Here is a 26,601-nt window from a genome sequence, read left to right on the forward strand (position 1 = left end):
CGCCATTTGAACTGAGCCTTTACGTCCCGTATTTTGTCAGTCGCTTCCATGTTTATCAAGGAAGTTGAAAAGCTTTAGCGCCTCCCCGGCGCCTCCCCTGGTCGAAAATTTCCAACTGACTTCAGTTCACTCGACATGCACGCGCACATGCACACTTCCTTGATAAACATGGAAGCGACTGACAAAATACGGGACGTAAAGGCTCAGTTCAAATGGCGAGTTGGATTTTCTGGGCCGATGCTAAGGTTGAATTAGTGTAAACCTACATGGGCCCTACACGTTTTGGATTAATGGTGTGGTAAGGATAAGAAACGTTCCTTGCGGAAACTTGCGCCGTTTCTAAACCTGTGATGTGATGTAATGTGTTTTGTCACATCAACACTTTCAGGGCTTTAAATTAATATCTCCAATGTACCGAGGCTGCCAGGATTGTTTAATTACTTTGGAACATACGCCGAAGTATTTGCGCCTTTGATCCATTAAAATCCGCCTGAAATAGTTCCATGGCTTGTTGTCAAAGAGACAAATATGCGACCGCCGCGACCCGGAACAACAGGCTGTGAGAGCTGCTTTAGTCCAGTTGAAACTACCATTCACTTGCATTGAATTCATTTTCCCAGAAGCCCTTGCAGCCCAGAGCACGGGTCGATTTCCGGTTTCGTCATCATAACGCGACGGCCTCGTCACCAGGTCCGCGACAAATCCACTATTTATTTAAAATTATTACAAAACGGCGAATTAAACACAAAACAAATAGCGGGTATAGCGTATTCCGCAGGGGAGAAACATGGATTAAATAGCGTGTAAAACGGGCTATGCAGCTAAACTGTTTTAATTGACATCAGTGACAGTCCAGTGATCCAAGCACCAAATAACCATGAACAATGGTTGTATGTTAAAATGGTTAACAAGCATCACAGCGACTCCGCTCATACAGCAAAGTCTTATTAAGATTAACCACTTAAACCCTCCAGTCCACTATAAAATAGACCTGAGTTTCCACTGTACTTGGTGCACTCGTTTTTCCGTCTACACCAAAAGCCGAAAAGCTCACAATGTGTTTTTGGCTAATGTTCCTCCCCAGAATATGTATGGATGCTGGGGTTCAAGTGGTCAATAATCTCTTGTTCAAGGGAGACATCTTAGCAATTTTGCCTCCCAGTTCATTCACTAGGGATTTTAATCACTTTCAATGTGAGATCCCTATTCATTATTGTCAAACCGTTTCATATTTTCAAAAAGCAGATCTACAAGTTTCTCAGCTTGTAGATCTTAAGCGTCTCCTATGTCCCTATATATTCATCATCAAAGTATATAGGACTTTAGTCGTTAAAACATTTAATGAGAACCATTCATTAAGTTTAGGTCATTCTGCATCCTATTCCAGGCAGAAGGTGTAGAATACATCAACGCCTTCTTTCCAGTCTCTTTACAGGTATTTGGGGCAGGGGAAAAAAAGCATTTACGAAATGTTCTTTGAATGTCTTCCCAGGTGCTAGAAGACAACGACTACGGCCGCGCTGTGGACTGGTGGGGCCTGGGGGTGGTCATGTACGAGATGATGTGCGGCAGACTTCCCTTCTACAACTCGGACCACGAGAAGCTGTTTGAGCTCATCCTGATGGAGGACATCCGCTTCCCGAGGACGCTGGGCCCCGAAGGACGCTCTCTGCTCTCCGGCTTGCTCAAAAAAGACCCCAAGCAGAGGTGAGGTCAGGAGGAGGACGACGCATCCTTTGATTAACACTATTAATTATACAGTACAACAGTTGGTTCCGGTCGAGTAATTTGATGTAGGACAAGTAAAGAGGCATTACGTGAGTGCCATTTACTGTGGTGGACACTCGAGCTCAACTGATACAGTATATCAGCCATTATTACCAGCTCACAATGCGTTGGGTTAACACCACAGTGAGAAGAGAGACAGCAAAGGCAGACAGAGAACAGGGGGATGTCAAACCGCGAACACTCCGCCGGGTGGGAATTTAACCGGGCACATGCTGAAGAAGGCATTCTGCGTCCTAACTGGCTCGCCTCTTTCTAGATGTTTTTAGACGTTGAAATAATCTCGTCTTTTTGGCACACGGCAGGGAGTCACAGTGCTTTTAAACAAGATTGACAAGTACAGCGGCAGTGCTAGCAGCCAAACGCGCCTGTAGCAACGCGTCTCGATGTCGCTGTCCGTAATGTCTAATCTCTCCATTAGCCTGTTATTTAACTACTCAGCCTATTTGGTATGTTGCTAAGCAGCATCTGTGTTGATGGAGTTCTGAAGGAGCTATATTTGTTGACGGAGCCAAATAAACAAAATCACAAGCTGTTGTCTCCCATGACTTGATTAAAGTAAGATTATAGTTGACCTGTGGTAAAAAAACAAACAAAAAACTATCACATTCAAGGTTGTACTGTTACACTGTACTCTATACCAGCACAGTTGTGATTCAGTTGTGATATTTTATACAAATAAGACATTGTTTAAACATCTTGTGATATTGTTTGAGAATCTTTTTATATCTATTGTCTCTCTACCTACGGTAGAGAGGTAATTGCAATTAAGTATGAATGAACTAGAAGTCGTCTGCTTCAAATAAACTTTGTGTCCTACCCGACAGGCTGACACTAGGGAGACCACCACCTCCACCTCCAACCACTGACTGCACATTCACTTTGTATTGACATATTCTGCCATACAGATTGGTTAAAATAATGTTTTATTCATAAAAGTACAATTGTATATGTTGTGGTTGTACAAATGCAAGTGCCTCAACTAATTTCTGGTGCTGTGTTTGTCTTCCAGGTTAGGAGGAGGGCCGGACGACGCCAAGGAGATCATGCAGCATAGGTTCTTTGCAGGGATTGAATGGCAAGACGTTTACGAGAAGAAGGTGTGTTGCTGCATTTTGTTTTACTCAAATCTATGCCAAATGACGAGATTCTCTGCATTAGGTACTAAACTCATTCTTTGCTTTCTATTCATACAGAATTAATACTATATTTACCGTATTTTAGCTTCCCCGTCGCTATGCATGCCTGCTTCCGCTGTGTGACGTCATTGAAATGAATCCGCTCCGTGAGCGATCTTTAGCTGCGTTTTAGGCTCAGATTCGGTTGAGGGACGATGTTAGGAGCTCAATAAAAACTCCCAGCGACCTCGCGTTTGGTATATTAGCGCTTCTGACACTAGCGGAGGGGACCCTGCACAGTGCCACGAAAATGGCCGATTACTACTTCCGGTTCACGGGGGCAAATCAATCACGTTGTCTTCTTCACGGCCTTTGCCGTGCATTCATTAATGTTAATGGTGGCATCAAAAGAGTATAACTTCCCCTCATCGTCATACGACATATGTGTCGTGTCAGAAATGGCCGATCTGCAAGCTCACGACGTGTCAACGAATCGGCTGTGTTTTTCCCCTCAACACGCGACTCCGCCTCGCGACAAACCATAAATCAGGCTTTAAGGGAGCGGACAGCGAGCCCAAACATCTGAGCATGTGACCCGCCCATGAGACCTTGTAGATGTCACCAGGCCCACAACTGTTGCCAGAGTGATTGACGGCACTGATGTGCTAATGTCCTCATGTGTCCCCTCTGCACCAACAGTTGGTCCCACCCTTCAAGCCCCAGGTTACCTCAGAGACCGACACGCGGTATTTTGATGAAGAGTTCACAGGACAGACCATCACTATAACACCACCCGGACAAGGTAAGGGATACACACGTACGCGAGTGCACACGCACACGCAGACACACGAACACACACACACACACACACACACACGTGCACACTTTTACTTACTTTACTTTCATTGAGTGCTGTTAGGTTGTCTTCTCGTTTTAAGCTGCTGTTTTTATTGTAGTGAAGCTTCCCACTTCCGAGAGTAGATTAATTGTTATTGCCTTCTGACACGACATAACCCCCTACCCTCTGAGAATATAATAAGAATGATATTAAGGAATTTGATTACTTCCAGCCGCTAATAATAAAGCCAGGTGTATTTTAGAAGTGTTGCCAAGTTAGTTTTCATGTGAAGACCCCAAGAATGTTGTCACTGTTCCATTTCAGTTTAATTTCCAATTAAAGCTTTGTTGCCGGTCGGCTCATGAGAGAACTCCCCACACACTTAAATCTTGAATTCAAATCATTGCTGATTTGATGTCCCAGCACATCTTGTGTGGTGTGATTGGAATCAGAGTCGTGCTGGAGTGTATTTGTGGTGGAGTGGGGGTGTGACTATGAGTGACAATGATTTTACAAACTATTCCACAGGTATTCCTGACTCTCCTGAGAGCACTCTGCCCTCTTCTGGAGATCCAGAGACATAAAAGAGTTTTACCCAACTTCCCAAGTTTCCCTCATATATCTCTCTCTCTCTCTCTCTCTCTCTCTCTCTCTCTCTCTCTCTCTCTCTCTCTCTCTCTCTCCTCTCTCTCCATAAGCATGCTAGTCAGCGTTATCATCTTCCTGATCACAATGTTGAAAAGATAAATATCACAACTGTTAATTGTTATTAATAAATGCAATAATACTGAGCTACTCCCACAGAGCAGAAGGATCCATTGAATTTGTACATTCTTCTCATACTGTGATATCCAACTTAAACCCTCTCTCTCTCTCCCTCCTAGATGACAGCATGGAGCCTTACGATAGCGAGAGGAGGCCACATTTCCCGCAGTTCTCTTACTCGGCCAGTGGGACAGCCTGAACAAGCATCCATACATACAGTACATACATTCCTCCGATCTCATCTCCCTTTCACCTCCCCACACCCACCCCGACTGAACGCTGAAAGACTGGGGCCACGGCCCTCTCCTCCCCACACCCACCCCGACTGAACGCTGAAAGACTGGGGCCACGGCCCTCTCCTCCCCACATTGTCTACAAATACCTTTGGTGGATATTCTATTACATCTGCCAGTTCGGTTTTACAGGAAGGAGGAAATACTAGACAAACAAAGAAAACTGTGGCCGTTTTGTGTGGCCTTTGGAACAGATCAACACTACCCAGCGTTTCCTGCTTGTTGACGCTGTCTACAGAACATGGCGTTCGTCGCACGCCACGCTGAATAGGGAAGCGGTATTCTTCACAAATTAGACCATTGCTGTGAATTTGCAGAAGGGACATCTTGTAAAGAAATAAAATTATATAAAAGTTGATAAAGAATTGACCATTTAAAGTGGACAACATGGCATACAGTGGACCAACAGCATAGATGTGACCAATGTTTATACGTTGTGTTCAAAAATCATGTTACCGTCACTAAAGCGGCTCGTTTTACCCTCGTGAGCTTGTCTTCAAAACATGTTGGGCTTCAAACTAAAATGAATGTACCATATCAAATAAATATCTGCATAGTGACTTGTTGTAGAAGGTGATTCTCCCTGAAACTGAAATGTCAACTTGTAGAAGGGATATTTATTAACTATTTCCTACCCAATTTGAGTACGTTACCAAACAAGACACCAACAGATATCAATGATGTCATTGTGTGACATAGTCATGGAATACAGTCCGATATGATGAATGCAGAATCCGAGTAATATCGTTATGAAAATGGTATGAAAGCTGTTTGCACACCTGTTGTTCTCCATGTTTGTATTCATCAAGAGACCCGTTTCTGGTTTCCTCCAGACACCCATTTAAAAAAAAAAACGTTTTTCCCAGCATCTCTGAAGTAAGTGCTTAGTACAAGATGCCTTCCTGACTGAATGCTGTGTTAGCACCTCCTGGCACAGCAGAATCCTTGCCGTTAATTTAACTCTTGAGTGTGAAGAGTGACCCTTATATGGGTCCATTGTTATACTCTTAAACCACTTTTCAACCTGGTGTCCCTATTTTGGGCATGTCATGATAGGCAAAAACTTAAAAGATTTTCAAAAATAGACGATTTACAAGGTCACAACGCATAGTTCGTAGATCGGCTGTTTTTGCAATTTTTGAAATTGGGCTCAAGTGGTTAATTAACATGATGCAGGGTTTGCTTGTGTGTTTCTCTGAGGTAGTTCGGTACCAATTATGTGCTTTGTCCAATCGGAGCATCTTCTATCTCTCTTTCTCTCTCTCCGCTGGGACGTTGTTTTTGTCTTCCTAGAACAGTGGTTCTCAAAGTGCTCCAGGGCGTCCCCAGCTAAATTTGTCAATATATTATAATATATATGTTTTAATCACTTTAACACTATTTGCATCGACTATTTGAAAATAGCCATTCTGGGTAGATCAGCTAATTGAAAATATAATTAAAAACGTTAAATGTCTTTTATGGGGGTCGTCGGCACAAAATCTTTTCAGACGGGGGTCTGTGGCCAAATACATATCAATTTGGGGGTCCTTGACATGAAAAAGATTTGAGAACCACTGTTCTTGAAGTGTACGGTATTGGGGGGAGGGGTTCCTCCCAGTGCTCTGCCTGCCTGCAGCCTCAGTGAGGTCAGTTTATCATTTTATGCTTCTTTAGGAATTCTCTGCAAGTAACCGGAGTTTCAGGGGAACATACTGTATCATGCAGAGTCTTTGATCTGCTATGGGGGAGGGTGGGCTTCCATCACTTCATAAGGTTTGGAGTTATTTATATGAAACCAACATAGACTAAAATGAGTTGGACCGTGCCAATGATATGCACTTTGTTGCCCCCAAAAAATGATTGTATTTGGACTTTTACTTGGACTTTACGCATGGTAAAGAGTAAAGACTAAAAGTTGTTTCTTTTTGGATGTGAATTGAATTGTGACTAGAAATACGGCAAAATGTGCCCTTAAACTAAGTTTAAAATTTGTTAAAAATGTACCATGACATTTCAAAGTATCCAGAACACTTCAGTGTCGTTGTTTTCAAGAGGACCGATAATCATTACTCATAAGTGCATCATACGTTATTGAATGTAATGGTTTTTACTGTATTGTTTTCACTTCAATAGTTCGCAAACAAACTTTTTTTGTTAAATTTTTGAATCTGATTGTTACTTAATCCTATGCACACTCACCCTTTGCTGTCACCCTTTGAAAATAGGGAAATGCATTTTATACTTTTATTTTTTATTTCATCTTTTTTTGTACCTGCTTCTACCATATTCCTGAGACAGAGGACACCAGCTTTAGTAAACAAATAATATAAACTTTGTACACTGTTTTTACTGTTTCCTTTCAAATTGATGAAATAAAAGGTCTTAACGATAACTTAGGTGGCTCATGTTTTGTCATGTGTGATGTTTAAAGGGGTCCGGGGGGATTTCAGGGGAGGCCCCGGCTAAATTGTCGATAGTTAGGAACCACGATTCCATTGTGTACAAATGGAGAATGGAATGGAATGGAATACATTGTACACGCTCAGATTTAATAGCGTCTGTGGCCTAATGCACACCAAACTAAAATGTTTGTGAACTGCTGGTTTAAAGACCTGAATTAAAACAAGACCTGGTCTAATGATGGCTTTCCGGTGGATGTCTGAAGTCATGTTGATGAGGTCATAGTGATGATGACAAAAATATGGAGGGATGGTCAATCCGAGACCTTCACAAAATCTAAAAATCACACTTGTGTGAAGTTAGGGGCACCTTTTATCATGATATCTTATATTCATACAAGGTGGCACAGTGCAGTCTTATATTCAAAACGTTACTTTAGTTAAAGTACAAAAGTATTAATAATAATTATTATAATTATAGCGCTTTTCTATGCACTATGTGCTTACTCAAAGCGCTTTACAATGGTCCATTCATACATTGGGAGGTGAAGTGGCCAACAGTCAACGCCAGCATCCTCACTTCCCACATTCACACTCCAATGGTGGCAACCATGGAGGCAAGGTGGGGTTATTAATATAAAAAATATACTTACAATACAACAGTAGGCTACCAAATGTAAAGGTACTCATGCAGAATGGCCTACTTCACCATCATATTATTGGATTGTAATTAGTAATGCAGAAATATGTCCACCCCTTTAAGGTTACAGCTGATAAAGTTGGACTGATTGTAATTGTTTTGTTACTTTTGTATAAATAAAATACTATACAAAGTAACTAGTAGCCTAACACTCAAATAATTGTATTGTAATAAAAATTACAATATTTTCCTCTGTGCTGTAGTGCGTTTTATTTTTTATTTTTTCAGTGAAATGCTCAATAGTCTATATCTCAGAATTCTACTCAAGTCCAGTCCTTTAAGTCCAGTAAATGTACTATATAGCCTAGTTACTTCCCACCACTGCTAATTCTAAGTTGCTCGCTTGCCAAACGCCTAAATTGTAAATATAAATGATGCAGGACTTTACGTGGACTGTGTGTTGCCGCTGCCCTGCACCATGCAGGGTTGCTCAGGTTGGTGTGCCTGCGTGGCTCTGCAGCTGGTGTGAGATGGAGGGGATGTTCCCCTGGGCCCAGGGCAGATGGCGCCGTCTCTGGAGCAGATGTTGACAGCCAGGGCTCACAGTCTGTCTGTGGCCAGCTCGCAGTCAGCAGTGCCACTGGGCCTCGCAGCAGGCCCGTGGCTTGGCCCAGTGTGACACTCACCTGATAACAACCACTCCTCACCTGGCCGCGCAGACGCACGGCCCACAATGCACTGCTCTCTCATGGGACCCTCTGCCGTGGTCCCTTGGTGATGCTGTGCTGTGCTGTGTGGGGAGTTTGTCGCTCGCTTCATCATCTAGAGTGAGTGGAGCAGTGATTCTCAACCCTTTTCATTTCAAGGACCCCCAGTTTGATATGAATTATAGGCCACAGACTATGTGACATGATGTTTATCTCTGTGGGACCTCTCTTTATCTCAGTACAAAGGTATACTTAAAGTACTAAAAGTAAAAGTACTCATCATTATGCAGAAGGTCCCATTGAACAAGTTTTCAAATGTGTAGAAATCCTTTGAAAATAGCCAAAGTATATAGTGCTGAAGTGTTTAATGTATGATTTGTAATTATAGCCTAATCCAAAACTACAAAGTACTGTAACTAGAAACTAAAGTTTTAAAATGGGGTGGGGACAACATATGGAATGTCAGAACAGGTCAGCTCCATATATAGGAGGGCTTGAGGTTTGAGTTGTTGGCCGGCTCCATATATGCAGATCTAGGTGCATGATAGTCTTCTCCATGTATGGTTATCCAGGGTTTGATGAGGTCAGTGTCGTGATCTTCATATATGGAGACAACCATATATGGAGCGTGTCACAAGGTGTGACGGACTGACAACCATATATGGAGGTGTGACGGATCCACTGACAGACGGACAGGTTTTGCAGGTTTTCATAGTAATCTGCGACCTACGGTCGTAATAATAATTAAATTAAATACATTTGGAATGTATTCCAAATGTAGCCTATACCAATGATGAACTGGTAGTGAACTGTCCACAAACACTGTCCCTCTTCTGAGACACAGAGTGAGTAGAGTAGACAGAGCAACCATTTTATGTATTGAGCATTAAGTGAGGATGAAGATAGCTACATGAAGATAGATACATGAAGATAGCTTGAAAATAAATGGGAGAAGTTTTAGTCCTTCAATTAATTGAGGTTAACTATAGTGAATCCCCCCGACTCTTAAATAGCCTGGCTATTAATAATCGGCATCCCCTCGCAACTGGTGAAAAGTAGGCATAGAATACAGTAGGCAAAGAGAATTGGTGGTCATCTCAACATCTGGCTGAAGGGGTAGATTTCTTCATGTGTGACAGGGAGTTTCTGTGGATAACAGGTTCAACTTGTCCACAAGTCACTCACTCCCTAACAACAATTGGACTGTTTAGTTTGGGGATAATAGTATATAAGTATTCAAGTTTTAAATTGACCTGAGGATACAAACAGATTGGGACAACTATCTGTGTTTTAATAGGCCTATCATAATTAGGCTACAATTATAATTTTGCTTCTAGTCAGTAACATGGGCATTGGGTGACATCTAGCGGAGAGTATGTGAATTCCGTGGGAGCATTTCTGCCTTGCTGTCCTTAGGCTGTTAAGTTTGATTATTAAATCACACAGCAGCACCAACGGGAATCTGCAGAAATATCACATCAAATTGCGTAATAAATATGGTGAAATAATGGTCAACTGAAAATACAAAATTAGCTTACACACTTCACCCAAGTGCTTAATTTAAAACATCACTCCCTATATCAGCTCTAAATACATTTAACTAAGATTAGTAAAAAAATATAATAATAATAATAATAATAATAATAATAATAATAATAATAATAATAATAATAATACAAAAGTAGACACAGCTGTAAAAAAAAATGCGAATAATGTTTAGCAAACTATCAAAGTGTTGCATCGTTTGATCTGCCCCGCAACATTATTTCATTTTAAAGGCGTGTGTCTGTTTGATTAGTGTCTTTCGCCGCCCAGCTCTTGTAAATCTTACGTAAAACACAAAAAAACAACAGCGGGCCATGATGAATCGAACGCACCCGAAATGCACTCGATGGGAACGGCTCGTCTGCATGGGAGCTACGTCACCGCAGAGCAGCTGAGCGGGAGGACTTGAGGAGGTGTTGATACTGGACTGTCTGGACTGTCTAGCGCTGCTTCGGTTGTCATTCCTTCATGAAACAAGACGTCTTTTTTTCCCCCTTTTTTTTACCTGTCCCGGTTTTTAGTGTTCCTTTTGTTGGAGAGGCATTGACGAATCCCATCATTAAAACCCTGGCTTCCGTGAAGAAGAAGAAAGCGCTCGAGCTTGCTTTAAAGGTAAGTTTGATGTCCTTATAGTGGGGCGAAAAAGCAGGATAAAAAAAATACGAGCCTTTTTCGATCTATCAGCAGTGTTGGGTAAGCTACTTCGAAAGCGTAGCTTGCACAGCTACAAGTAGCTCAGTAAGCTTACCATGGCAGTAGCTTGATCAAGCTACATTTCTACCCCTGGAGAAATGTAGAAATAAGTAGCTGAGCTTCTTCCCCCCCCCCCCCCAGGTTCTCTCAACTAAGTTTTATTTAAAAAAAGGAACAACAAAAGTTGAGGATACTGTTACTGTTACATAAAGGAAAGCCACATTTCCAAGGCCAGACCTCAATGAATAAAAGCATTGTGATTATTGCGACCGCATGCCTCCTCATGATGATGTCATCAATATTGAGCCCATATATTGAGATCCCTGATGTCATCAATATTGGCCAGCAACTCCACATCTCACCCCAAACCCTTATCCATATAAGGAGCTGACCTGCTCTGACATTCCATTCCATGTTGATCCTTCCCCAGATGTCTCCCTTTTGACTGATACTGTCCTGCTGTCCATTTAAACTCTAGACTCCTGCCCCAAAGTTATTAGTGCAGCCACGCCCGGCAGCCGGCGAAAAGAGTTCTCAGCAGGCCCGAAAATTAAGGCCCGGCCCTACCTGGGCCCTCATCAAACCCTGTACACTCGACACTGCCCCCCTTCCCGTCACCCTTAGATCTCCATATATGGACCTTACCGGTTCTGACATTCCATATGTTGATCTGACCTCATCAAACCCTGTACAGTGTACACTCAAGACATGCTCCATAGTCCATATATGGCCAGTACATAATTCATTCCATATGTTTATCTGACCCCCCATGCCAAAGCGCCAGTGCTCGCCCAGCAGTCTGCTTTCACCCAGGTGTATATGTTGATCTGACCCCCCATTCCAAAGCGCCAGCGCTCGCCCAGCAGTTTTGCTTTCACCCAGGAGGATGTGTGCACGCCAGATGCCACCTCGTGCTTCACCCAGGAGGATGTGTGCACGCCACCTCGTGCTTCACCCAGGAGGATGTGTGCACGCCACCTCGTGCTTCACCCAGGAGGATGTGTGCACGCCACCTCGTGCTTCTCGCCCCCCCAGGCGTCTTACTGGTGATGATGAAGTTAACAAAATGAGTCTTCATTCACAAAATGTGAAGAGAACATATAATGAACAGATTATCACAGGTAACTAAATAAGTAAGTGGTTAATTCTCAGCCAAATCAGGCCATATCACTTTCTCTTGGAACAAACAATACACAACACCTACACAATCTTGTTCAAAACAATGAAAATAACTAATTATATTTTTATATATCAGTTGAAAATTGAGCACGTTATGGTTATTTAAAAAGTACATGCCCCATAGACAAAATGTTATGCTGCACCGAAGTAAGATGGCCGCCACGTAGTGACGTAGCGACGTCGCTCTTGCTTGATTGATTGATTAAATACTTTAACAGTTTGCAAATAGTACAGTGGTACGATTATACAATGATGCCAAAAGGATAACACAAAAATCCCTAAGGGCTTGTTCCCATTTCGGTCTTGTGTATTCAATTCATCAATACTTTTAAAGACATACACTAATATACAAGACATCATTAACACTAGCAGGAAAATGTGGGGGGGTATTTCTGGTGTTAAACTTAGAAGACTTTTCTATCACCAGTTATATATTGCAGGTGCACTTTTATGGCGGTTTTGAAGAAGGATAAGGAGTCACACTTCTTGAAGGCTGTTGATGGGGCATTCCACATTTTGGTTGCATAGAAGTAGAACAAACTTAACCCAATTTTTAAGATTGGTTGAATGAGTGCTCCAGCTATTCCCTCAGTGTATTCCTACTGACCAACAAGGAGATCCTGAGCAAAGCAATATTTAGATGCACACAGCATCTGAAAGCTGTCTGTCCCCATTAGCGGCTTGTGCTGCGTTTGTGACCGCCCTATAAACCATAGGTTTATAGTCCTTAGTGTAATATTAATTTAGCAAATGAGTTTGGTCATACAGTAGTGACGTTGTACTTATTTCATTCAGACAGGGAAGAGGAAGTAATCACTCCATGGGGGCCTCCGTTACTCATTTATTTGATGCAGAATATCTCTGCCGACTGCATGCAACGCAGGCCCCCAGTGACGTCATCTCTGTGGGGGCTGCGGGGCTTGAGGCCCCATGAAGAATTTGTAACACCTCTTTTGTCCTGACTCCTAACTGTGGGGGGTGGACGTTGCCTGTCCACGTTTACGTTCTCACAGTTCAGACATTCAAATACTAATCTGGTGGCTTTTGTTTTAACCTGCCAGGTAGGGTATAGAAGCTGCATACACTACAGTACGGTACTTGTATGCAATGTAACCACCACCAGCCAAGAAGAGATTTCCCCGCTGCGGCGGGGGGGTGTGGGCGGGCCCCTGTGACAATTATAAGAACTCTTCGTCTCTGCAGACCCCTGAGCCCCCTATACATAACAGTTAGTGGTGTCCTTGGGCCCCCCAGTTAGTAGGCCCCACAATTATACATAACAGTTAGCGGTGTCCTTGGGCTCCTCAGTTAGTAGGTGGCTGTGAACACTTCAACACGGAAGTAGGACACGTACTGTAGGAGCTATCTGCAAATGTATATATCTCTGGTCAAGAGCATCACAACTGGTTATTCAACAACACCCATGTCCACTTCTTTCTGTATAATCAGTGACTGTTGTGCATTAGATGTGAGTCTAACTCACTTTCAAACTGGCATCCCTATTTTGTGCATGTCATTATAGGGCAAAGACGAAAGTTTTCAGAAATGGCTAAAACAGCAGATCAGACTATAATCTGGGGCTTGCTTAATTGCTAATGACTTGTGGTTTTAACTTTGCAGTCTTGCAGTGTGGACACACGGCACGCTGTGATCAACTACGACCCAAACACAGACGAACACATGGTGATGGACCTGGGGAACTTGAATGGGGTGAGTGAACCCGTCTCTAGTGTCACTCAACCTGCTTCTACCCCCCACCACACACACACACACACACACACACACACACACACACACACACACACACCATGGTAATATAGGAGCCTGGCAGCCTCAGCTCTCTCTGGATTCCTTAAACCTGAACCCCATTAGATCCACCACAAAAGACCCCCTCTCTCTGTGCCAGAGAGTCCGTTGGTGGAACAGGACCACTGTCAAGGGACTGGATTTCCCCTGCTAGCCACGACTGAGACCCTTTCTTTTGGATTTCCCATTATTCCTATCTGGTTGTACAGCTTCCAGTCCAGCCTGCCGTTGTGCTGCTGCCACTTCAGTGCACTGTTATCCCAGCGCAGAACCCAGGCCAGTGCACAGGGGGAGAGACTGTTCATTGTTCTCCTGGAGGATGGCTTTTGGCAGCAATACTAATCAGAGCAGAACAGATTAACGACCTGGAGGACCAAACTCATATCCAACATGGTGGAAAAACATCAGTATAACTATTGAGCAGGTTTTTGTCTGTCTCACATAAATAATTACTCTTCACACATACATGTTAAATATCTGACGATTATTTAGTCTATACCTTTGTGAATGACCTGAGAATCCCAGAACAGACCTACGGTACATCATCCTCAAGCTCTCGGATGTTGTTCGCTTTGATTATGATATCCTTTTCCAGGCATGCTGATGTGGAGGTTTTGTTGCCTCTCATTTGTTCGTCTTGAGTATAACTTATTGTCCTTAGTGTCGCTTGCAGAAAAAAAGCAGTTTTTGACACTATTGTGCCATGGAGTTTAAATGAACCACTTAAGCCCTATAAGGCAATATACTTCGTTTTCGGATTATAGCGGAAATTGCCGATTTACAAGCTCGTCGTGACGTGTCACACTGCGATTCTCTGTGAGCTTGCAGATCAGTTTTTCACAATTTTTGAAACTTAGTTTTTGACAATATTTTCAAATGTTATCAAAATAGGAATGCCAGACTGAAAGCGTTCAACTCTTTTCTTTGGTTCAGCGCAATACGTGAGCCGACTTCCTGCCCATCTGAGATCTTTCAGTCTGTCAGACCAGCTTTAATTCAGTGATGAGCAGCCTGTGATTAAAATGAGCTCATGATGACTTGGTCTCCTCTGGCAGACAGTTTTCTTTTTACAACGTGAATATTTGTAAATGTTTCTTTTCCTTCTGTGGTCCTTGCTCAGCGCGCTCTCTGCATCTTAATTCCTTGTGGTTTCTCGGTCAGGGGTTTGGGATTTTGCTCCGACGGGGTGGACAGAAAATCTCCTGCACCCTTTGACCTCTTCCCAGCGTTTGTGAAATTCAGGTTAGATAACAAGGGGGAAAGCTCCTTATAGGTGGGAGACATTTTCAAGGGGTGTGTGTGTGTGTTTGCTGACAGAACAGACTTAGGCATTTGATTTGTGATGTCACATGTTTTTAACAGTGGGTAGCTCAAGATATATTAACTTGATTGAATTTTAACAGTCTGTCCTTGTCTACTAATTTCCTGTCCACAAGGTTGTGTATTAAAGTAAATAACATCACGTATGATTGCAGGCATCGTCGGATCATCAAATCTTCAAAGAAGAGTCAGCACAAGGTACCAGAGGAAGCCCTTAAAGTGAGTACAATGCGTGTGCCTAATGCGCAGCTCTGTACAATCTGGCAAAAAGTGCTGCACAACACTGCGTTGTAGATGTGCCATTGTCACTATTTTTCAAAATGTTTGAATATTTCCCCTTTGATGCTTCGACATGACAAGCACATGGTCTGGAATCTGGATTGATTATCCAATGTTAAGGTTAAATGTCTGTGTCTTGTCTTCAGCATGAGAAGTATACCACTCAGCTGCAGCTTAGCATGAAGGCCCTGGAGGCCAGGAAGAGACAGAAACAACTCTGCTCTGACTCCAAGGACAAGACTGAGCGCAAAGCCCATTCCACCACAGGTAAACATCTCGGTCTGCGCACACACAAATATTGACAATGACCCAACAGACTCGAGTTTCACATTCTACGGCGGTTGTAGTTGTCGATGTAGCCTGAAGGTAAACGCTTCCTCTCGACTTGATTTGGATGAGGTATCCACACAAGGAAGAGGAAGTCTTTGTGTCTCCATTTGCTACGTGAGTTTGGCAGGAGATCTCTTGATAAAGCCGGACACAGCTTCCTTTATTAAGAGGATGCCCAGTGGGAGATCAGACTGCCTCGTGAGCTGAGAGAGGCTAGTCTGAAAGAGGCTCAGCCCTGTAGTGTGGGTATGGCAGCTACGTGTCTAATCCTATCTCAGAGTTGTCAGGGTGAGTATTTGTGAATAAATGGTTTGCTAGCCAAGTTGAGGGGTGTGGAGTTAGCGATAGATGTAGCCTTATCTCTGACGGCCATGCTTGACTGCAAGAGTAGAGACGGCCTTATGTCCATCTTGGAGGCCATGACTGTACTTAACATGTGGAACAGCAGAACTGGAAAGATGTGTGCCATTTCAATGGCAAGTTTGTCTTCATTCTCAATTTCTCATGCTCCCTTTGCCCTCATTGTGTCTTTGCCCTCATCGTGTCTTTGCCCTCATCGTGTCTTTGCCCTCATTGTGTCTTTGCCCTCATCGTGTCTTTGCCCTCATCGTGTCTTTGCCCTCATCGTGTCTTTGCCCTCATCGTGTCTTTGCCCTCATTGTGTCTTTGCCCTCATCGTGTCTTTGCCCTCATCGTGTCTTTGCCCTCATTGTGTCTTTGCCCTCATTGTGTCTTTGCCCTCATCGTGTCTTTGCCCTCATCGTGTCTTTGCCCTCATCGTGTCTTTGCCCTCATTGTGTCTTTGCCCTCATTGTGTCTTTGCCCTCATTGTGTCTTTGCCCTCATCGTGTCTTTGCCCTCATTGTGTCTTTGCCCTCATTGTGTCTTTGCCCTCATTGTGTCTTTGCCCTCATCGTGTCTTTGCCCTCATTGTGTCTTTGCCCTCATTGTGTCTTTGCCCTCATTGTGTCTTTGCCCTCATCGTGTCTTTGCCCTCATTGTGTCTTTGCCCTCATTGTGTCTTTGCCCTCATTGTGTCTTTGCCCTCATTGTGTCTTTGCCCTCATTGTGTCTTTGCCCTCATTGTGTCTTTGCCCTCATTGTGTCTTTGCCCTCATCGTGTCTTTGCCCTCATTGTGTCTTTGCCCTCATTGTGTCTTTGCCCTCATTGTGTCTTTGCCCTCATTGTGTCTTTGCCCTCATTGTGTCTTTGCCCTCATTGTGTCTTTGCCCTCATCGTGTCTTTGCCCTCAGCCAATGTGAGCACATCTTTTTTTCTCTGTATAAACAACAGTCGAACAGTTGGTGGATTGTTAGTTCTAGAGACGCACTTTATCAATGAAGTGCAGGCCGACAAAACACACACTCTCACTTTGACCTAGGAATTCTCATTCTTCCTGCTCCATAATCACTATTCACTATAAGCATGACAAGTAATAAATATTTCCGGTCAAGTGCATTAAAATTGTAAAAGTGACTCTGAAAAGTGGAGATATTTTACTAAATTATACACGTTTTCTGCCAGAACTTTCAAATGAATATGAAACTAGTGCCCGCTTCCCAAAACAACAAAGTCTTAGGAATTCATTTTTGCGTGAGTGCACGCACAGTGCTACAAGTTTAAATGCAAACGAGGTCAGTCTGCTAACCGATCTATATGGCTGTCTATTTAGAATACATGAAATGTATGTAAGATCACAGACATTCTATTAACTTTTAAACTGAGAATATTCATCTAATATTCGAACATTAACCAAAACTAACTACCGGTACCTTGATTTATAATGTATTTGTGTGTGCTCGTGCTCCGGACAAGTGACTTTTGTGCCCGGACAAGGGAATGGGAAATGTACTTGTCCGAAGGACAAGTGCCTCAAAGTTAATGCCCTGCTTTACCCTTGATGAAGTTTGATTATTAATAATTTGGCCCATCCATACCTGTTAGGCAGGTGCTGACTGCATTGTGTCTACGGCACTGCTGTGTTATGACCATCATATATTATTATATACTGTTCACATTAGGCTTAGGACTAGGTGGTTAATGGAATAGATTTGGGCAAGCCAAGTACACTGAGAAATACAGTAAGTGCATCTCTTGGTTCCACAAGCAGCAGAAAGCTGTTTATCTGAGTGTGTATCTTCAGCTTGTAAATGAGCCTCCTGTTTGGCTCCAGTGTGTGCTGTGATGCTCTTTGAAAGGCTCGATTGTGTTGGAATTTCTATTATTTTGATTGGAAGGGATAGTCTTGTCTTGCCAGTCAGACTACACCAATTGTCCAAACATTAAAGCTCAATACTGGCTTGAATGATTCTGTAGCATGTTGAGGTTGGTGCACGTTTTACGACATCGCTGGCTGAGGTCTCACACCGGGGCTCCACCGGGCGCGTCAGTGTCGCATCTCCGTCACCGCCAGGGAATGTTCCCTTTTTAATCAATGAAGGGTGGCTCCACTGCCCGCGTTGCGTGACTGCATTAAAATTGCCCCGGTTGGTTTTTTGACGCACGCGAGACGAAACGCGCCCGGTGGAGCCCCGCCGTCAGACAGCAACATGAAGAGTAGAAGAACAGGATGTGGTAAATGGTAAAATTACATTCACCCATTCATTCATACATACTTTACATAGACTGTGCATTACATTCACCCATTCATTCATACATACTTTACATAGACTGTGCATTACATTCACCCATTCATACATACTTTACATAGACTGTGCATTACATTCACCCATTCATTCATACATACTTTACATAGACTGCATTACATTCACCCATTCATACATACTTTACATAGACTGTGCATTACATTCACCCATTCATACATACTTTACATAGACTGCATTACATTCACCCATTCATTCATACATACTTTACATAGACTGTGCATTACATTCACCCATTCATTCATACACCGATGGCGGCGGAATCCATGCAAGGCACTAACCAGCACATCGGGAGCAATTAGGGGTTCAGTATCTTGCTCAAGCCTCAAGGACACTTCGACACGAACTCTGGGGGAGCCCGGGTTCGAACTGGCAACCTTGTGATTGCCATCCAGCCACTGTGTGTGTGTGTGTGTGTGTGTGTGTGTGTGTGTGTGTGTGAAATCATAGCATGGCTTTGTATCGAGCTTGCGCATTCAAATCTAACTTTCACAGCCGATGTTTACGAGTGGCTCCTGTGTGAGGATGCATGGCATGCTAGACTAACCCTGTAAACCAAATGACAGCTCAGCTCTGTACTTAAGACCATTTTAGGACTTTTGTCCCGTCTCTATCAGGCACACAACAGCCATTATAGATTATCTGATTAGTACCATATAGTGGGCCGGCCAGCCAGCTGTTAAACAATATATCAGCTGTGGAATGAATGACGGGTCGGAACTCATCCCCTGACATGTGTGTTATTCATGTGGAGGGGGATAAATACTGACATATTCAGTATTTAGGCCAGCAGTGATAAGACTTATGATTACTTTGAGAAGCATGACAATAGGAATGTTCCCCACAGATATTTTGGGTTTGCCGTGATGTAACGCCAAACACTGGTGAGATATCTTGTTCCGTTGATAAGAAATTGATCATCCAAACTTCCAAAGTAGTCTCCTCATTGATGTGCATTGAACGGGTGTCAAAGTCACTCTTTTAGCATATAACAAAATGGAATCTGCCAATATATACAGTATCAATTTCGAATCAATGGAGCAACGGAGAAAGATATCTTCCAGTATTTGGAGTTACATGATCACAACAAAGGTAACTAGGCTAGGCCTACACAACAAAAACCTCTACCAAAGTGTCGTCGTAAAGTTGTAACTCTTTAAAAATGCTAATATATCCAGCAATGTTTGATTTTGCAGTTGAAATGTCCCCCTATAATGACATGCCCAAAATAGGGATGCCAGTTAATAACTAATTTTGAATTTCTTTCTTTTGCACTTCAGTGAACCCCTAATTGCTCCAGGTTGGTGCCTTGCATGGTTTCCTCCTGTGTGTGTGTGTGTGTGTGTGTGTGTGTGTGTGTGTGTGTGTGTGTGTGTGTGTGTGTGTGTGTGTGTGTGTGTGTGTGTGTGTGTGTGTGTGTGTGTGTGTGTGTGTGTGTGTGTGTGTGTGTGTGTGTGTGTGTAATGCACAATCTCTGTAAAGCAACTTGGCTAAAGGCGCTTCTATATAAATGCACCATTTTACCATTTACCAAAGGAGAATAGTAATAGATATATTTATAGTAATAGAATATTGATATTCCTTAATGTCACTCACAGGTTGGAGATACTTCATTTGACTTGCCAGAGGCCAATGTCCTGATTCAAATTTCATCCCATTGAGGATCACACAGAGGCCCAGAGGCTTGACAGAGTGCTCAGAGCCAAGAAAGGTCTGTTTCTTTTGCTTATGTTGGAAGTGCAGAATATATTGTACCTTTTTGAGGTAGTCTCTGTTGCACAGGTGTTCTTTACTCTGTGTAAAGAGACTTCTAAGTCTAACGCTCACACTCCTTTTCACTTAAGGAATGTTGGCAGAGGAGTACAATGCCTACTTCTATTCCCTGGTGTCCCAGGACACCCAAGAAATGGCTTACTCAACTAAGCCTGGTAGACCAAGGCTATAGACGAACCCAGAAACGGGTCTCATGGTCGCAGCAAACGTATTTCCTGTAGGCGGAGACGACATCTCTGCAGTGTAAACTTTCAGGTCTTCTACTACATTGAATGGTAGAGTGACTGATGTTAGTAAAAAAGCAGTTAAAAGAGTAACGTTTTTGAGCAGACTAACACTAACTTTACAAAGATGCCCAGAACATCAGGATGAACCTGTGTAGTGTATGGCTGCTCCAACAGTAGTGGCAACATTCAACTTTGGAGAAAAACATGTCAAAAAATACACCACAGTGACCAGAGCCATAGAGTAATGGATGAGACGAAGCAGTGAAAGGTCCTGAAAGATACATAACGTCAGTCTTACCCAATACCCAAACATTCTGTTGTATGAATGAACACATGGCTGCTGTACGTTATACCTCATTGTTGTCTCCACCAGGCCGAAGGCATGTGGGGAGAGTATGTTTTGCACTCCGTCCGTCCGTGTGTCCGTGTGTCCGTGTGTCCGTGTGTCCGTGTGTCCGTGAACAGCTAATCTCGGCCACCGTTAACCCGGTCGATGCCATATTTTGCACACACACTCCCTGGATGCCAACCATGAACCTCTGGCCCAAACTTTCCAGAACGGCCTGTTATAGCGCCACCAGGAGGCCGCTTTGTGCAAAACAAGTTTTTCCATGCCATATTTTGCACACACACTCCCTGGACGCCAACCATGAACCTCTGCCCCAAACTTTCCAGAACGGCCTGTTATAGCGCCACCAGGAGGCCGCTTTGTGCAAAACAAGTTTTTGCACAGTACACCTACAGATTTTGTCCAAACATCACGCAAATTGGTACACAGTCTCTCTAGAGCCATTCAACTAAACGGGTCTTTCAGATTTATCAGACTCCATCCTGATTGGTTAAGATTGGCTTCCAAAGTTCACAGGAGTGCTCAGTTTCAAACAAAATGCTGCAAATCATGAACACATCGCGTGATTTCCGTGAAATTGTGCACCCACATTCCCACTAGGCCGAGGACCAAATGCCACATGAACAATTTCAACTCAGCCTCAAGGTGGCGCTATAACTGGCCGAAAAGTGTTTTTACCTCTAACTGCACGGATCTGTGGATAACCTGGTGGAGACCTGTGCCCGGAAGGGCACTTTTTCTAGTTATATTATGAGTTGCCCATGTACATCTTAGTCTGTGTACTTGAACTTAAGATACAGTGTACTTGATATGTATTGTGTACTGCCTGTACTGTAGAATACTTTATGGATAGGCTACGAGAGACATCTCAGCGCCAGCAAGGTCAGCCTTGCTGCATTAGTCATTATCATGTCACGTTTCTATGTCTCATATCTTGTTGTCACGTCATTATGATCCAGCACTATATATGTTCCGATTACAACACTAAGTAGTAAGTACAGAAGCCTTGTGTTCATACAACAGAAAGATTGGGTATTGGGTAAGACTGACATAGGAAAAAAAAAAAAGAAGTTAGAAATGTTAGCAAATTAATGACATGATTATTGTCATAGCACTGAGTAGAGTTTCATAGTTTTTCACAACGTGCGTGTTTGTGGTGTAATGGAAAACGGAATGGTGCAAGAGAAGCGAGGACTTGTTTCATTTAGATTCACCATGATCAGTAGCCATGGGTGGAAGGGAGAGATACAGAGGTAATAGAGCATGCACATCCACTCTAGCAGTGGAATAAAGTAATATACTTTATTATGTTTAGGTACTCACCTGATGTACTATGTCTATTTGTATCTCACATGTTCTTCTCTTCTCTATCTGTAGGTTGTCGGATGAAGGATAATGGAGTACCCCTCCTGAAGACCTACTATTCCTAGTCCCCATTTGTTCTCAGATGAAGGATAATGGAGTACCACCAGAACCATTTGTTCTGGTGCTAATTAAAGTAATGTTCTCAGCTTCCTTACTAGGAGCCTTGGGACTTTATTTATTTTCAACACCAAACACAAATACAAAAAATAACTAAATGAGTCAGCAGTCAGCAGATTTACTGCTATCCATGACAATTTAGTTGTCCTATACTGAATTCAGTCTGTGTACTTCTGTGCTTACATATTGTGTATACATTCTGTACCTTTTATATAAATATTTATGTATATACTATAATTATTGTGATATTGGATAATTGGTTTGGGCTCAGGTGGCATTAGTCACTCACTGCTCATCTTTATAGCCAATCAACTGTACCCATTCTGTATAAAGGTGCACACCCATTTCCTGTCATACTATTCCTGAAGAATATCCCAGTTATCGAAACATTGAATTAATAAACCAGTTGAGCTGAGTTTTCCCTTACCAGTGTTGCGGACTCTACTTCTTTCTCCAGGGAGAGATGCAGGGCTTATTTATAAGTTGTTGTTGCACATGGTGTCCCACAATGAAAAAAAGATCTACAAGTTCACATTGGCTATTTACAGTTACTACATCCGCTTTATTCACTTCTTGAAGACTTGAAGGTGTTCCAAAACAACCATCTGCAGCCTGGTGTCTTAAGATGACAGATTTCACCTCTATCCCTGAGACACACTGACTATTAGAGAGCAACAGTCTCCCCCTGGAGGCCAGGAAGAGACCAACAACACGGCTCTGACTCCAAGGACAAGTCTGAGCGCAAAGCCCACTCCACCACAGGTAAACATCTCGGTCTGCACACACACACAAATATAGAGGGTATGGCATACCCTCTATATTTGCACATGCATAAAGTGAATGATCGAGTGGCAAAGTTAATTTAATGTTGTTTATAGTAATTTAATGCAATCAAATAGGACTTTTCTGTTTGGATGTATGGGATGTCTGGCAATGCCAAAAATAGTTTTTTGCCACTCAGTACTAGGCATTCCCGCATAACTTCCGGGTATGATGATGTCACGCGCATACCCTCTATTGACAATGACGCAACAGACTCTATAGTTTCACATTCTACGGCGGTTGTCGATGTCGCCTGAAGGTAAACGCTTTGATTGATTTATAGTTTGATTAGACAATAAAATGCAAACAGTACACAGTCATGCACAAATGGTCCAAAAGGATAGCACCGAAGAAAGACCTTGTGATCTTGTTTCCATTCGGGTCCCATGCATTCATTCATTCATTCATTCAGAAAAACAACAATGACATCAGCAATGCCAATGATATATCTCAAACTTAATTAATTGGAATAGAAATAAATAGGGAAAAGGGGTTGGGGGGGATAAAGAGGCTGATGTGGTATTCCACAGAACTGAAGATATTTTTAAATTCTGATCAACCTAACCTACATCAATTTGCATTATTGCAGTTTTGTATTAAATTGCGATTGATTCGCTCAGGCCAACTGCAGCAATGGCAACTACAGCTCTGGTTGATGCAGGAATCATCACAGAAGACTCCCTGTGCAAAGTGATTGATAAGAACAAAGTCAAGAGAGCACAGGAGAAGTTGACGAGAGAGGTTGGGGAAGAATTTGAGGAGAAGTGCAGGGAGAAGGGGTGGTCACCCATCCTTTTTGATGGGCAGATAGATTGACCATTAATGATGGAAGCTGATCGAGGGCACATATGGCATGGCAGTGACCAATCCTCTCATGCAAGGTTGAGGGAAGAACAGGGTTGCCACTTTCCATGAGCCTGTCCGCAAATCTATTCCCCAGAAACGGCAACTAAAGAGTAGTCGCATGCAAAGCAGAGGCTCGGCCCAGTGTGACGCCAACCACTCCTCACCTGGCCGCGCAGACGCACGGCCCACAATTAAATGCACTGCTCTCTCATGGGACCCTCTCCTGTGGTCCCTTGGTGGTGCTGTGCTGTGCTGTGTGGGGAGTTTGTCACTCGCTTCATCATCTAGATTCTAGAGTCTGGAGCAGTGATTCTCAACCCTTTTAATTTCAAGGACCCCCCCAGTTTGATATGAATTATAGGCCACAGACTATTAGACATGATAGCCTACTAAAAGTACTCATCATTATGCAGAAGGTCCCATTTCACAAGTGTATAAAAATCCTTTGAAAATTACTAAAGTAGCGCTGAAGTGTTTAATGTATGATTTGTAATAATAATCAAAAACTACAAAGTAACTAGAAACTAAAGTTTTAAAATAATTGTAGTGGAGTAAAAGTAGGCTACAATATTTGCGTCTGAGATGTAGTAGACTAGAGACTAGTCAAAATTGTAGGCTACAATACTTAGCTAATGTACTTTACACCACTCACTGGAACAATTATACTGTCCACTTGCTCTGAGACTCGGCATGAGTCATGGTGGGATAATACTATGGACAGTTTAGAAATCTGCCAAATTGACACTACAGCCGTTCTCTTCCTGGAAAGTTAGCATGCTATAGAAGCCATTTTCCTTGCATTCATAGAAACCAGGCAGGTAGGGCCGGGCCTTATTATTCTGGCCTGTTGAGAACTCGCGGCTGCCAGGCTTTGGGGCGGGCCTGTCTAGAGTGGAATGGACAGGTATTAGTCAAAAGGGAGACGGATGGGGATTGGGGAAGGATCAACATATGGAATGTCAGAACAGGTCAGGTCCATATATGGACATCTAAGGGTTTGAGGTCAGATGTAGAGTTGCTGGCCGGCTCCATATAGGCTACTGTGTGCAGATATGGGTGATAATCCAGTCTTCTCCATGTATGGCTATCCAGTGTTTGATGAGTATCGTGATCTTCATATATGGAGATGACCATATATGGAGCGTGTCACGAGGTGCGTCAAACTGACGACCATATGGCGTGACGTGTCATGGGACGTGATGGAATGACGACCATATATGGAGGCGTGACGGAACGACTGACAGGTTTTGTAGGTTTTCATAGTTATCTGCGACTTACAGTCTCAATAAAAATAAATAAAATAAATGTGGAATTCTGCTTGAACCTAAACCTGCCTAGGCAGCCTACAGTATATAGTATATACCAATGATGAACTGGTAGTGAACTGTCCACATATTGAGCATTAAGTGAGGACCAAAATGAATCCCACTGACCCTTAAATAGCCTGGCTATAAATAATCGGCATCCCGTCACAACTGGTGAAAAGTAGGCATATGACGAAGAGAATTGGTGGTCATCTCAACATCTGGCTGACAGGGAGTTTCTGTGGATAACAGGTTCAACTTGTCCACAAGTCACTCACTCCCTAACAATTACAAACTTGACTGTTTGGTTTGGGGGCAATAGTATTCAAGTTTGAAACTGTCCCTGATAGTTATATAGAAAATTAGCAAAATGTGTGGCAAATCTGCAAAATGTAGATTTCTTCAGAAATGTGTTCATAAAGGTGTCTACTATAACATATTTATTCCAACACAACTCCCTTGACTTTGTGAAAGCTGCTGAAAGTTGGGGTACCATTAACAACCAATATAAGGCAAAATTGCATGTGACATGTCTTAAACTAGGGTCTTAAATACTCCTTGGGCTAAATTTGGCCATAGCCACTGATGACCTCATCACATTTGTGATTACGGCTATGGGCATTTTTAGGCAAAGGAGTGTTTTTTGTGCAAAACTAATGCTTGCAATTGATTCAGAATAATGAAAACCCCCTAGTTTGACACGTCACATGCTACTTAAAGTATGATGAAATTTGGAAAATGTTGCCTTATTGGTTGATAATGGTACCCCATCTTTCAGCAGCTGTCAAAGTTTCCCAAGGTAGTTGGGTTGGAACAAATGTATGTGATTGTAGACACCTTTATGAATACATCTGTGAAGAAATAGTGGTAAGATTTTTTTTTGCTGATTTGCCACACATTTCGCTCATTTTCCCTTATTATGAGGATTGAGGAGACAAACAGATTGGGACAACTACCGTATCTGTGTTTTAACAGGCCTATCAAAATTCGGCTACAATTATAATTTAGCTTCTAGTCAATTCAATTCAATTCAAAGGGCTTTATTGGCATGAGAAAACATACGTTTACATTGCCAAAGCAGAAAGAACAGTACAACAATACAGCAATACAATCAAAACAAAAACAAAAATTATGTACTTTGTCAGATTCTTCAATAGATCAACTTCTATGTACCAAGATCACTCGATGCAGGTATAGTGCAGGCATATACACAATGATTAGTCTTTACGGTGGTTGTGTTCCGTTTGATATCCTTCTCCTATCACAGCAACTCACAAATCTTGCTGCTGTGTTTGCACATTGTTGTACTTCGCCCAGCAGATATGGGAGTTTTTTGTCATTGGTCATGTTTTCAAAATCTCCGTGTGTGGTTGTAATCTGTGGGAAGTATGTGTCTCTGATGTCTTGGTACAATGGACAGATGGTTAGGAAGTGTAGCTCGGTTTCCACTTCATT

The 26,601-nt window shown here is 42.7% G+C and overlaps 2 protein-coding genes across 11 annotated transcripts in view; both read left to right on the top strand.

Annotated features, from left to right (window-relative positions):
• The window catches only part of akt1 (v-akt murine thymoma viral oncogene homolog 1), a 48,195-nt gene extending 41,022 nt beyond the window's left edge, over positions 1-7,173 (top strand). For both annotated transcript variants that reach the window (XM_083791147.1, XM_083791148.1), the window contains exons 11-14: positions 1,493-1,707; positions 2,798-2,885; positions 3,603-3,705; positions 4,626-7,173. In XM_083791147.1, coding sequence (XP_083647273.1) covers positions 1,493-1,707; positions 2,798-2,885; positions 3,603-3,705; positions 4,626-4,705 — 486 coding nt within the window. In that variant the 3' untranslated portion in view covers positions 4,706-7,173. The remainder of the gene's footprint in view (positions 1-1,492; positions 1,708-2,797; positions 2,886-3,602; positions 3,706-4,625) is intronic.
• A 3,339-nt stretch (positions 7,174-10,512) lies between these two features.
• cep170ba (centrosomal protein 170Ba) overlaps positions 10,513-26,601 on the top strand; it is a 66,503-nt gene continuing 50,414 nt past the window's right edge. For 6 of the 9 annotated variants that reach the window (XR_014570837.1, XM_083791825.1, XM_083791832.1 and 3 more), the window contains exon 1: positions 10,513-10,684. Coding sequence is in view for 8 of the 9 variants with exons in the window: in XM_083791825.1 (XP_083647951.1) it covers positions 10,541-10,684 (144 nt within the window). In the remaining variant the exon portion in view is untranslated. Of the gene's footprint in view, positions 10,685-13,564; positions 13,655-14,623; positions 14,993-15,225; positions 15,290-15,495; positions 15,617-26,601 lie in introns of those variants that run through there. The other 3 variants (XM_083791826.1, XM_083791827.1, XM_083791828.1) reach the window with 3 other exon arrangements.

Source organism: Protomyctophum parallelum (genome assembly GCF_964188405.1).
Source record: "Protomyctophum parallelum genome assembly, chromosome: 20".
NCBI lineage: Eukaryota > Metazoa > Chordata > Actinopteri > Myctophiformes > Myctophidae > Protomyctophum > Protomyctophum parallelum.